The following is a 13,146-nucleotide window of genomic DNA, read 5'->3' on the forward strand; positions in this document are numbered from 1 at the left end:
GATGTGGTTCCTCTAGTCCTCCCTGGGATGTCAAGCCCAGGTTTGTGACTGCTGCACCATGTGTCCTGCTCTCCCTTGCCACATCCTGAGAGAGCCCTTAGCCTAGTGCTCCTTGTCTGCAGGCTCATGATGTGGGTGAGCAGCTTGGCCAGAATCAGACCCTGGTTTGGGTCTCCAACTCCTAGCCAAGTAAAAGCTCTTTCACAGAGACTCCCCCAAGTAGCTGAGAAGACTCTCCTTGAAACGTTCCATCGGCAGAGACTTTGTCATCTTCTAATCCTTCATCACTCACTGAGGAAATTAAGCTAACCTTTGGAGGCTGCTGCTGTAGGCGGAGTGCACCATGCCCTGAAGGGTGGCGGGGCAGTTGACACCGTGGGCATGTCAAGGCTTAGGAACTGGACAGATCCAAGTTGGAGTCCTACAACTCCCAACTGGCACTTGAGATCCCTTTGGCACATCCTTGACTCTTGGAGCCCCTGTTTTCTCCCCTACCAAATGGGCACAGAGATCTCTTCCTCAAGGAACTGCTGTGAGGAGGAAATAGAACAGTGTCTCAGTGCTTGGAGCAGCACCAGGTGTACCCAGGTAGTCGAGGAGCACTCACACCCTCCTCTTTCCCCGGCTCTTCCACAAGACTCGCATTAATGCTCTGGGCATCTCTGGACCCTGCTAGTCAGAAAAGTCCATGGATGTTCTTGGAATCATCTGGCTACTTACAGGTGGGTGAGGAATACACCTGCGTCTTCTTCCTCCCAGCCTGAGCCCTGCTGCTCCCTGCCAAGGTGCCCACCAGGGTCTAGCCCAAGGGGATGAGGAGCTGGACCGCTCCCTCAGGAAATTCACAGGATTACTTTGTGGGGGTGACAGAAGGTTGGAAGAGAGCATATGTGTGTTTGCACACACACATACACTGGTGTATACTTGCAATGTGCATATACACCATACTGTCATCACTGCCACCACCAGACACTAGATCCAGCACAATCCAGTGTTTTCCAATCACTCATGTGGTGACCTTTGTCCTCCCCAACCTGTTTTCTTCCCACCACTCATCCTTCTCTGTTCTTTTTTTTTATTCTTCTCTGCCCCAAACTGCCTCATAGTATAGGTGTAAACTCAGACCCACTAAGTTCTCATGCTGGGGCCTTTCTCTTCCCTAGACTTCTGTTTCTTCAACCAGGAAATGGGCGAATGGGAGGTAGGAGGGTGACGACATGTGCTCTAGCTCCTCCGGGCCAGCCTCTCCGTGATCTCATAATTAGAGGTCCCTGGGCTTAGCTGTGGGTGGACAGCAGGCCTGGTGCTGGAACAGGGGAGGGCTTCCCTTGCCTGCTGTCATTCGGAATGCACTCTGAGCCTAGCAGAGACCTCTGGTTGTGTTGCTTTAAGCCTGGATTCAGTAACCCTAATGTGCTTCCTGAATACAGAGCAGAATTGGAGACTCTTACACAGGACTTTGCAGGGGAAAGTAAGGATAGGGTATATCATTCTGTAAATCAAACATCACTGGATTCCTGGCTCTTCCCATCTTGCCTTGCCTTAATGAAAGGAACACACCACTTTGAAACCAGCAGAACTAAGTCTGAATCCCATCCAGGTCCTAATGAGTCACTTGGCAAATGATGTCACTCCCCTTTTTTCTTCACCTGCGAAATGGAGCCAAATAATTATAAGTAAACCAAACTAGAGAAACATACAGTCATTTGGGCTCTAGCTGTGCGCATTCATTTCACCCCCATCTAGTAAGCACGTTCCCTGTGTTGGCCCTACACAGGGAGAGTGGCAAAGGAAAGTCACGGCCATCCTAGAGCGCATGGCCTGGAGGGGACACAAACTCAAGCCACGGGGCAAGCCTCAGATGTTCTCTCTGTTTCTCCACAGCAGAATTCAACTTCTTTTTGAAGATCTGTCCTACCTGGGGTCAGAAACTTCATCTCAGTCATTTTCTCTAAGGTCGTGTGATTTCAGCGAAGCGTTCTGGTGCTCTTATGGGTGGTAGGCAAATAATCTTGTCATCAGTGTCACCATTTGTTCACACTGTGCAATGCTTGCTACACTCATGGGCCTTGGTCACTGCAGGTCGTCAACTGTAAGGCCTGGCTGCAAGCTGTTCTCCAGTTGCCAGCCCTCTTTACCACTGCCTGCCCCCACCCTCTGTCGTTCTTTCCCTCCCTAAGCCACATTCCATGCTGCAACCAGGGAGAGCTATCCAAAGCTCCAAATGGCCTTGTACCATCCTTGCTTCAAACCTTGCCCTCCAGTGACTTCTATGCTCTTCCAGCTGTACAAGCAAGCCCTTGTTTGCCACCCCCATTCTTCTCTCAACACTCTTTGGCCCATGCCCACAGGCAAACCAAGAAACAGCAAATATTAAAGCAGCACATGTTATCCAGGGAAGATGGAGTTAACAGACAGTCTTACTTGGGTATAAAAAATTGGAAATTTATTTCATATGCATACCTGTTCAAATTCCAAGAACTTTTGGAAGAATTTTTGTATGTACTTTTCCCATGTGCCTGACTCTTTGCTTATGCCAATCGTTCAAATCCTCAAAATAATTCACAAGTAAAGTATCATTTTCTCCTGCTAACAGATGAGGAAACCAAGGACTGGGGGGGGGGGGGGTGTGGAGGCATCTAGTGAGAGAAGACAAAGTTCCTGAATCTCGCTGTTAACCATGAGACCAAGGACCTAGGACTGAAACACTCCCATCATCAAACACACCAGCTTCTCACCTCCAAGTCTCGGGGGAAGAAGGCCTAGCCTGGTCACCCCTCTGGGGAGTCCCTTCTGCATTCTCACAGCATAGCACTGCTCCTCTTAGAGTCCTGGCCTATCCCTGGGGGGTTGCTTTCTTACAATATACCCCTTCGTGGTAGGAAAACCCAGTATTTGGAGTGTAAGTGATGGTTTGTAGAATGAATGATCATTAGTTCAGCTAAGCTCATACTTTCCCAGGGTTGAATAAACTCCTGGGATGGATCCATCTGTGGGATTTATTAAGTACCTGCTGCTTGCCCAACCCTGAAAGGGGATGACAAAGACTCTTCCATTTTAGAGGAGAGGAATAAAATAGTTGGAATCACTAGATGCCAGTGTGAGCCGTGTCTTTGGGAATGATTTCATTCTTCCTCCTAACTTGAAAGATGAAAGAAGGGCCAGAAGGCCACAAGTTTTCTTTTCTTTTTTTTTTTAAGATCTATTCTTTTATTAGAAAGTCAGGTATACAGAAAAGGAGGAGAGACAGAAAGGAAGATCTGCTGTTGATTCACTCCCCAAGTAGCCGCAATGGCCAGAGCTATGCCAATCCAAAGCCAGGAGCCTAGAGCCTTTTCCCAATCTCCCACGCAGGTGCAGAGTCTGAAGGCTTTGGGCTGTCCTTGACTGCTTTCCCAGGTGACAAGCAGGAAGCTGGATGAGAAGCAGGGCCGCTGGGATTAGAACTGGTGCCATGTAGGATTTCAGCAGGTTCAAGGTGAGGACTTTAGCTACTACGCTATGGTGCCTGGCCAGGACCAGAGGTTTTTTACAAGCCCTCCAGTAACTCAGCCTAAACCAGAGCCCAAGGTCTTTGTTGTTCAGAGAAACATAAACAGTAATTCTTTTTTTTTTTAAAGATTTATTTTTATTATTTTTTTATTGGAAAGGCGGATATACAGAGAGGAGAGACAGACAGGAAGATCTTCCGTCCGATGATTCACTCCCCAGGTGAGCGCAACGGGCCGATACTATGCCGATCCGAAGCCAGGAGCCTCTTCCGGGTCTCCCACGCGGGTGCAGGTTCCCAAAGCTTTGGGCCGTTTTTGACTGCTTTCCCAGGCCACAGGCAGGGAGCTGGAAGGGAAGCGGGGCTGCTGGGATTAGAACCAGCGCCCATATGGGATCCCGGGCGTGCAAGGCGAGGACCTTTAACCACTTGCGCCACCGCGCCGGGCCCAAACAGTAATTCTTTTTAAAGACTTATTTTTATTGGTGGTGCATATTTACAGAGAGAAGGAGAAACAGGAAGAAAGTTATCCCATCTATGAATTCACTCCCAAGTGGCCACAAAAGCTGGAGCTGAGCCAAACCAAAGCCATAGTCCAAGAGGCTTTCCCCTGGGCCTCCCACATAGGTATAGGGGCCTAAGGCTTTGGGGCTCTCATGCTTTCCCAGGCCGTAAACAGGGAGCTTGATAGGAAATGGACCAACAGGGCTCGAGCTGGTACCCACATGGGATCCCAGGATGGGCAAGGCAAGGATCTAGGCACTAAGCCATCATGCCATGCCCCAGCAGTAACTTTGCTAGCTGACATTTGGCTGAGGTTCAAATGCAGGTATTCAGGCCCATCTCTCTCTGGGCCTTCTGCTTCCTTGGTCTTTGCAGTGCTTTTGCTCCATGGCCAGCAATGGCGCTTCCTCTCCACTCCTTTTTTCTGTCACATTCCTCGTTTTACTCCTGTCCATGTGCCACCTTAGCCCATAATTTACGAGAGAGAGAGAGAGAGAGAGAGAGAGAGAGAGAGAGAGAAAGATTGGCTCAGCTCCAACCATTGTGGCTGCTTGGGAAGTGAAGCATCGGATGCAAGACCTTCCTCTCTGTCTCTCCTCCTGTCTGTATATCTGACTCCCAATGAAAGAAGAAAGGAAGAAATGAAGAAAGAAAAAAGAAAGAAAAAGAGAGAGAGAGAGAAAGAAAGAAAGAAAGAAAGAAAGAAAGAAAGAAAGAAAGAAAGAAAGAAAGAAAAGGAAAGAAGAACCTCCAAATCTGATCAACAAGAATGAATCTTGCTTGACCTCGAGCCAGGGATGAAACTCAAACCTTTGCTCTCCTTGCTCTCCACACACCTGGAAGAGAGGGCGCTCTGGACGGCTGCAGCCTCTGGTCTGGCTTTGTTTTCTCTCATTCTTTTATTAGCTGCCTAATTGGCAGCTCAATTAATCTGCTCATCTGTGAAGGAGGATGGATCGCAATGAGCTACTCCATTTCCAGAAGCCATTCTCTGAGGCAGCATGGCCAGGCCCTGAGTGCAGGCTGGCTCCTTGATGGAGGGCTGCCCCGGGAGCCAGGGTCAATTAGTGGACAGATTAAGCAATTATTAGCCCCTAACAAGGATGCCTGGCATCATTACCCTGCTTGTTTACTGGCAAACTGCAGCTCTCATATGAGGACCAACAAATAAATTAGGGCATCTGGTCTACCACTGCGTCGGCTGAGAAGTAAATGATGTTCAACTGGCTATTGGCTGCTGATGGTTTCTCAGCCTGGCACAATGGAAGGCCTGAGCTGTCCCTTGTGGTCACTTTGGAGTGAGCTCCAGAGCCACTTGTCATTCCAAGATGTGAGCACCTGCTGCTGGGCACATGGCTCCATCCTCTGCCACTCCCCACCTGCCTCATTCTAGAAACCTTCTTGCTGTGCCTTTTGAAAGATTGTCTCACCCTTCTGGACATTGCACCTGTATTTTGGAGCATCTTGAGCACTTTTGCAGGTACCTGATGAAGAAGCAGCCATGCAAAGAAGTCATGGATGAATGAGGGTACAGAGTTGCCAATGCCTCCCCCTTCTGCAGACGGAGGCAGACCACCACCAAAAGGACACCAAGGCCAGGGTGACAGGGTCAGATAAGCCCTGGTGGCAATGAAGAAGGTACTATGCAGGGCTGGTGGCTGTCCAGGCCAAGAGCTGGGTCCAGGTCAGATGTGGTGGCTTGACTGAGAAGACTGCCCAGCGCTAAGGTTCCTGCCATTCATGTGGGAGACATAGATACAGCTCCTGGCTCCTGGCTTCAGCTTGGCAAAACCCTGACTGCTGTAGGCATTTGAAGGCATTTGAGGGGGTGAGCCAGTAGAAGGAAGATTTCTTCTCTCTCTATCATTTCTCCGTCCAAATTCATGAATAAATATTTGAAAACAACTGTGTCTATTGTGGGGTATCTGTTCATTTGAGTCCACTATTATCCTACCTCTCCCCAGCCTTGATCTATCAGAACTTGCCAGGACCTCTGAGGCATGGCTCAAGGGCCAGCCCCTGTGTAAGCTCTCACTGTCTTTTCCAGCAAGAAAAGCTTTCTCCCTCCTGCACATGGGCTCTGGTGTTGTTTCTTGAGATGTCTCTCTCGGAAATTGAGCCGTACTTGTAAGATTCATTGAATTCTACCCAATCTCCTGCCAAATACTCATACTGGTTGATGTCAAAACAGGCCAAAAATCTCTAAGCAGAAAAAAGGATGCTGTGCTCCCTCCTTCCTGACATTCTTTGCCATTAACTCAGGTGCTTTTTCTTCCTAGGCATCATTGACTTCCTCATAAGCCAGCACCCTATTGCCCGTGTCTTGAGGCAGCACCTAGTCTTCAAGATTGCACCAATGCTCAACCCTGATGGAGTCTACCTGGGCAATTACAGGTGAGAGATGAGAGACTGCCTGGGAGCTATTAAACACAAGATAGTGTGGATGCAAAAAGCAACAGGGGGTATGTTTTCAAGAAAGAATTCACAGACCATCTGTGAGTTCACTTGAGGAAGTTTCACCTAGTTCTTTAGATAGTGGCTAATGAGCCTTAACTGTTTCATTCACAGCCACCTGCGGTCAGTTGCTGAGATGTCCTGGACAGTTCACTGGAGTAGGAATGCAGAGACTTGATATCAGTTTTGGCTTTTACTTCCTGTGTAGTCATGGGAGATTCACTTTTTATTTCTGATGCTTGGTTTCTTTTGCATAAGGGAAAATAACAACTTCTTAACCATGTAGAGCAGTTGAAAGCATCAAAGGAAAGTGAGCAGGAATGTGTTTTTGCAGAATCTCATATGGTAGTTAGAATGAACACCGCTTCACTGGTGTTTCCTCCTGGAACCAGTTTATGGAGCTAGTGACATCCCAGGAGGTTGGAATGTGTCTCCTTATGTGCTAGCACCACACCTGCTCATGCACTGTACCTTGAGCACTTTTTCTCCAAGTTTGGCACCGTAGTTTTCAGCCTAGAACCACTGCCTAGAGAATCATCTGCCAAAAGAACGGTGAATCCTTTGAGACTGTGGATATTATTACCTTTAGTTCACAGCCGAGGCACTTGACTTGCCTAAAGCCACATGGAGAGCAAATCATTGAATGTATAACTTCACTGCCCAAATTCTAAAGTCTCAGAGCTGAGTAACCCATGGCTTTCAAGATGACATCCAAACATGCTGCCTTTGCCTAAAATGTTCTGTAGAACCAAATGCCTACCTGTGCACCATTCTGCGTACCTGTCACCCTTTCCTCCCAGAACTGGTGCTCCAGCTCCTCTGAGGACAGCCCTGTGCCCCAGGAATGCCTTGCTGGTTCCTGCCCCCCACCTTCATACAAGTGGTTCCCTTCTCATCACTTCTTCATCTCATCAATCCTCTTTGCAAGTTAGCTCATGCCCATTTTTCTGGAAAACACTTCTGTTCCAACCCCAACTAAAATTGAACAAGGTCTTACCCCACTGCATGGACCCCATCACACTTAAAGCCTCACAGGGCAGGGACTTGCTCCCTAGTAGTTCCTGAGTCTGCAATGCCTGCCTGCAGAAATCAACGCATAGTAGATGCTCAGAAGGTACTGTGTGAATATGAGTTGATAAGAGAAATGAAATTAGCTGATAAAGAAACTGAAGCCCCGGGTTGAGATGAGACTTGTCCAAAGTAAATGGCTGAGCATAGGCAGACCAACTCTGATTCTCAGCCAGTCCAATTTCATACAGAGCTGGTTTGTCACTTTCTAGAAATATGGCAACTGTATTCAGAGGGGCTCCCCAGTGCCCTGGAGATGAGTTAGAGAGAGCTCATGGGATGCAGGGAACCTTCATCAAACGCAATTTGGCTTCCTCTCTTAATTGGCTGAAGTCCTGGCTCATTGGCATCTGCAGGTTTATGGCTTGCTGCAGACCTGAGAGCAGTACATTTTCACCTTGCCTAGACAGATGCACTGTTCCTGGTACTGGCGATAGAGAGGCTGTTTGATTGATGCGAGCATTTCTGTTTAATTACAAGACTGGCCATGGTCAGAGAGGTCAGCACTGCCACTCCACACACTTGTTTGTGCCATTGTCTGCTGTCTAGGCAAGCACCAGCTGGAAACAAGTCTGTGACCTTGGCCAAAGTGCCTCCCAACTCTGGGCTTCAGATGGTCAGCAGGGTGGTGATGGACTCCAGATGCTTTCTGTATATCTTCAAGCTGCAGTTTTTGTGATCTGAGGACCTCAGGAAAAAAAGAGTTCCAACCCTCAGATGCAAGGGTGCATTGAACCTGCACCCACAGCCCCCTACCTCTGTATTCTCCAATGAGAGTACCTATGTGATTCTTGTTCATTATGGGCATTGGAGGAGGTCTCTAACCACAAGCATTAATCCTGTGGTTGAAACAGGTCTGGGTAGCAGCAATGAACCCACAAATCATGAGTTCACTACTTGAAGCTTCAGAAGGTGAAAATAGTAATAAACATTCAGAGCTGAGAGCTTCAAGGTGCCTTAGGTGTCCCCTTGGGCCAGTCCCTTCCAGAGTCTCCTGGATGTCTCACTGCTTCCACAGTTTGGAGGGAAGTACCAAATCTTTGGCTAGGGACAGGGAAGTCAGAAGTCACAGTTCAAATGTATTTTAGAAGTGCACAGTTAATAAAATCGAACATATCCCTTCTATAATATGGCTTCACAATGCTGGGTGAGCTGGTAAAGGTTGGGAATCTCACCTCTAGGTGAGTGCCATGGTCCACATCTCCCATCACTAGTGTCACGGGGTTCATAAACACGTGCTGGTAACCACCTCTCAGGTAGAACCCAATACTTCTGAGAGTAGAACCATCAGGATTCTACCTGATGAGCCAGTGGTCTGTTAACTGCTCACACACTCACCTTGTGGATTCCTCACAACTCCATGAAAGAGGGACTCGGTCAGAGTCCTTCTGCTCACTGATAACAACAGTCTGTTCAAACTGGCATGAGTGCAGGAGGAAAGGGAGTGGGGAGGAGGTAGGAGAGGGATGAAGGGAGGCAATCCTGAGAGCCGGACCTCAGGGGCGTGATGGCATCTCTTGACACAGGGCCGAATGAACACAGGCAGCGGTGTCTCTGCCTCTCTCCCACACCCTAACTCTCATTCTTTCAATATCCCCCTTCTAAGGTGTAACTACTTCAGCCTCAGGGAAGTTCAAAACCTGCCGTAGGTTCTTGGCCTGTAAGGAGTCACCATGGCCACAGATCTGTCTGAGCTACCCGAGGTCCTCCCTGGCATACTTTATTGCTGCAACAGCCAGCACCAAACAGAGCAGACTCCAGGAACAGAACCAAGACAAGCTGTCCCAAGCCCCTTTCTGGGCTGGAGCTATTCAACAGGTTAAGTGCCCTCAATAGAGAAGGGAGGGGCCTGTACAGAGAGAGAATGAGCATCAGCGGTTGAGAACATGCTCTTGGATGTCAGATCAAGCCCTGTTCTGCCACTTACTTGCTATATGGCCTTGAATAAATTACACTGCTGCACTAGACTTCATTTTTCTCATCTGTAAATGGGGACACTGGAAAGAATTATGAGGCTTTTATGAAATGACGCACATTGTAAATTCTAAATTAAGGATATGTTCCTCCTTCCTCAACATTAAAAAAAAAAAAAAGCTGGTGAGCCACTGTAGGAAGAATAGTCAGGGAGCTTCCCAGATTTCGTCAGCTAAGCTTATAAATATACTGTGATACATACTGTGGTATTTATAGTAATGCAGGAAAGGTACTCTGCAGCGTTTAATAGCAATAGATGGCCACCGTAGCATGATAGACAAGGCATTTTTTCCCCTGAAGAGTGACAGCACTTACTAATCAGACTATTGTATCTGATACTTGACTATGATTATGCCAAGAGTACACAAGGCCCATAGTAAAGCTTGTAGCAACAATATCTGGTAACTCAAGTATACTCTACTGTAGTTATCTGTAACTAGGTACTAGGTGACATGCTAGCAGATAGCAATGATATTATAGTTTATGACGCAGACACAGGGCAACTGCAGCCCTGTCTTGCTTATTATTATGCTCCAACCACATTTACCTGTTGTCCACTGCAGGTCTTAGGTTTAAAGCCACTTTGAAAAAGAGCTTCTCAGACTCTGTAAGATATAGTACATCTCCCACCAAATGCTTTCTTGACACCTTATGCTATCCTTTCATGGTCTCAGTGTCATTCGCAGCCCTGTCTTTATTCATATGAATATTTAATGTTTGTCTTCACCTTTAGACAGTAAATTCCACGGAGCCAGAACTTTTTTGACCTTGTTCTCTGAACCCTAATGCCTGTCATGGTAAAGAATGAGCCCTTGGTAAATATTTTCTGAATGAGTAGATGAACTTAACAGCAGTGTTCAGTCAGTGCGCTGTAGTTGAAAGCTACAACTCCAGTGTAGAGGAGCAGTGGCTGGATACTGCCAGCCTGAGACCCCAAACCTTTCCCTGTGTGGCTTCCTCATACCAACTGTTTTCATCATCTGTTATTGTGCCATAAATCTGTTATGATTAACAGACTCTAGGTTCTCAGCCAAACCTTGCTGTTGCACAGACATTATACTTTCAAAGGCACTGAAAAACCGTAGTATATGATCACTAAACAACCCAGTGACAGAAGAAAGCCCTTCTTTATCACATGCCTTTGAGCACAAAGCATACTGAGACTGAGAAGAAGAGCCGGGCTCAGTGTCACAGGATGCAGCCCAGGGACTGTCTCCTCCCCTCAGTGTTGCCTTTGTTTTCCATGCTATAGGTGGTCCCTGGGAACTGGGGGTGCTCTCTCCCCACCTTCTTGCTTCTTCTTCGATTAAATGCTTCCCCCTGCCCCAACCTCCATTTCCCTCCTGCCCTTAGAAAATTGGAGAATACAGTGGCAAGACATGATTCATCACAGTGAAAACTCTGGGGAGACGTTCTATCAGGAATGGTGCAGCTACAGTACAAATGAACTTGGAGGACATTACACTCAGGGAGATGTTCCAGTCACAAAAAAGACAAATACTGTCTGATTCCGCTTCTGTGAGGTTCTTAAAGGACTCAGAGAGAGAGAAAGTTAGAGGCAGTTGCCCAGGGCTGGAGGGCACGGGGAGAAGATTGTGCAGTTCTTATTTAGAGAGTAGTTTTCCGTTTTGTAAGATGAGAAGACTTTGGAAGTAGTGATGCACTGTGGCAGTACACGATGAATGTATTTAACGACATTGCACACCTCAAAATGATGAAGATGGAAAATTTTATGTCAGAGTACCACATCACCACACTTTTTAAAAAAATACATTAGGGCTACTGACCGGGCAATGAGAGCACTTTCAGAGTTCTTGGGTGGTCTGGGAGTCAGGATTCTTGAGGGCTGAAATAGCAGGGACAGCAGAAGGGGAAGCTGCAAGGTAGTTCCTAGTGAGAAGGCCGGAGGGGTGGGTGGGTGGGTGGGCTGAGTGAACCTGCTGTCAGTTAGTCACTCCCACTGTCTTGCCGAAGACATGGCCACATGTACATCTCAGAGCATTTGCACACCCTCCTCCTACCCATCATTCCCAGAGAAGACAGTCCCCACCTCCACTTGTACCCCACTGCCTTTCAGAGCCTTGGTTAGGCATGAGTCGCCTTGCATTTGAAAAATCTGACTTTCTGTCTCCCTCTGACAACCTGTAACTTCAATTGGGTTTGCATTTCTTAATTAGGTGCTTGTCATTGTGTGTTCCATAGAGCCACATATAAGTAAACAGTCAGAGACCTTTGAATAAATTTATTGGTTTTATTTATGTTTCTGGGCATAAAAATCTATAATTACCAGGTACAGCCTCCGTATAACTGGTATTTAATGACAATTATTTTTGTGTTACCATAGAAATGAGTCCAAAGTAGTTACCCATAATTTCTCATTTCCCAAACCTCACACATGCTGAATTGCAATATTACCATAGTAATGGCCTATTAGTCATCATAAAATACGCAGTTACCCAAAAGATAGCAGGATGCTGTGAAATTTCTCATCTTCAGAAAACCTCAGTGCTTCTTGGGAGTGTGGAGGAGGGGAGAGAAGAACAGAACTGGCAGGATGGTGCCGAAGCCATTCTGCCAGTCGAGCCAACCCTGCAGGCCCCGGCACAATTGGCCGCCTCTCCCCAGTGCTCTGCCTCTTGGCCCTGGCAAGCTTTCTGGAGCAAAAGATGTTTCCGCGCAATAAATCCGATTTAACTAAGATTTGTGGTGGGCCTGCTGGGTGTCAGGCCCTGTGCTGGGCCTTGGGGAGACAGAAGCAAATCAGAGACTATCCTTGCCAGTAAGCAACCAGAGTTGGTGCCAGAAACGTGGGTGTGATGCCATGGAGGGCGAGAGCTCATGTGCCCAGTGCCTACACAGTGAACCGTGTCGGCATCACCTTATTAAACCTCGCAGAAGCAGTGGCAGAGCCCCAGTCTTTCACAAGCAAAGAAATTGAGGTACCTGGGAATTTGCCCCAGCTTCCCTGGCAAGAGAGGTGGGAGCAGGCTGACGAGCCCAGGACCTCCCCTTCACTCTGTGCCCTGCCGGATTTTCAGCTCGTTCAGCACTGCCTCTCTGAGCAGGGCAAGCTTCCAGACAAGAGCTTGTCACACACCAAAGGGAGGAAGGGGAGCTCTGTGCAGCCAAACAGCACACAGGACAGCACAGGGCGAGCCTGCAGGGCCTGCATCTCCCACGCACGCTCACTTCGCGACTCGCCCACCTCTTTCACTGCAGCACCCAGAGCAAGCACGACAACTGTGCAAAGCAGCACAGGGCAGGGCATGGACGAGGTGAATATGTCTTCTGTGGACAGTGCAGCAGCATAAGAACTGCACAGGTCTCCCCAAGAGAAACACAGAACAGAGCCTTACCACTAGCATTGGCACCCTGCAGAAAGAGCTAAGGCCCCTTCCCACACTCTACTGTCTCCTTCGCCTCAGCGGCATTTCTTTCCTGCGTGGCCCCGTCACAGCACCCACCAAGAGCCACCTACTCAGATGCCCTTCCATTTGACCACCTTCAGGCCTGGTAGATCCTGGCCTTTTGCCAACTCTACTGCAGCCGGCTTACCATCTCACTGCTGCCCTCTGCAGGTCCATTCGGGTCCCTCCCATGTTTTACTGGCTAGCCTCCCAGTCCTTCGCAAACGGTGCGCCCTCTCTCTACCCCAC

General features: G+C 48.1%; 1 protein-coding gene across 1 annotated transcript in view; it reads left to right on the forward strand.

Moving 5' to 3' along the window:
• The window catches only part of AGBL4 (AGBL carboxypeptidase 4), a 1,125,681-nt gene that overhangs the window by 1,000,124 nt on the left and 112,411 nt on the right, over positions 1-13,146 (forward strand). The window contains exon 8 of the mRNA XM_040978580.1: positions 6,274-6,388. Coding sequence (XP_040834514.1) covers positions 6,274-6,388 — 115 coding nt within the window. The remainder of the gene's footprint in view (positions 1-6,273; positions 6,389-13,146) is intronic.

The sequence above is a fragment of the Ochotona curzoniae genome, unplaced genomic scaffold (genome assembly GCF_017591425.1).
Source record: "Ochotona curzoniae isolate NIBS_2020 unplaced genomic scaffold, NIBS_Ocur_1.0 contig_291, whole genome shotgun sequence".
Lineage (NCBI taxonomy): Eukaryota > Metazoa > Chordata > Mammalia > Lagomorpha > Ochotonidae > Ochotona > Ochotona curzoniae.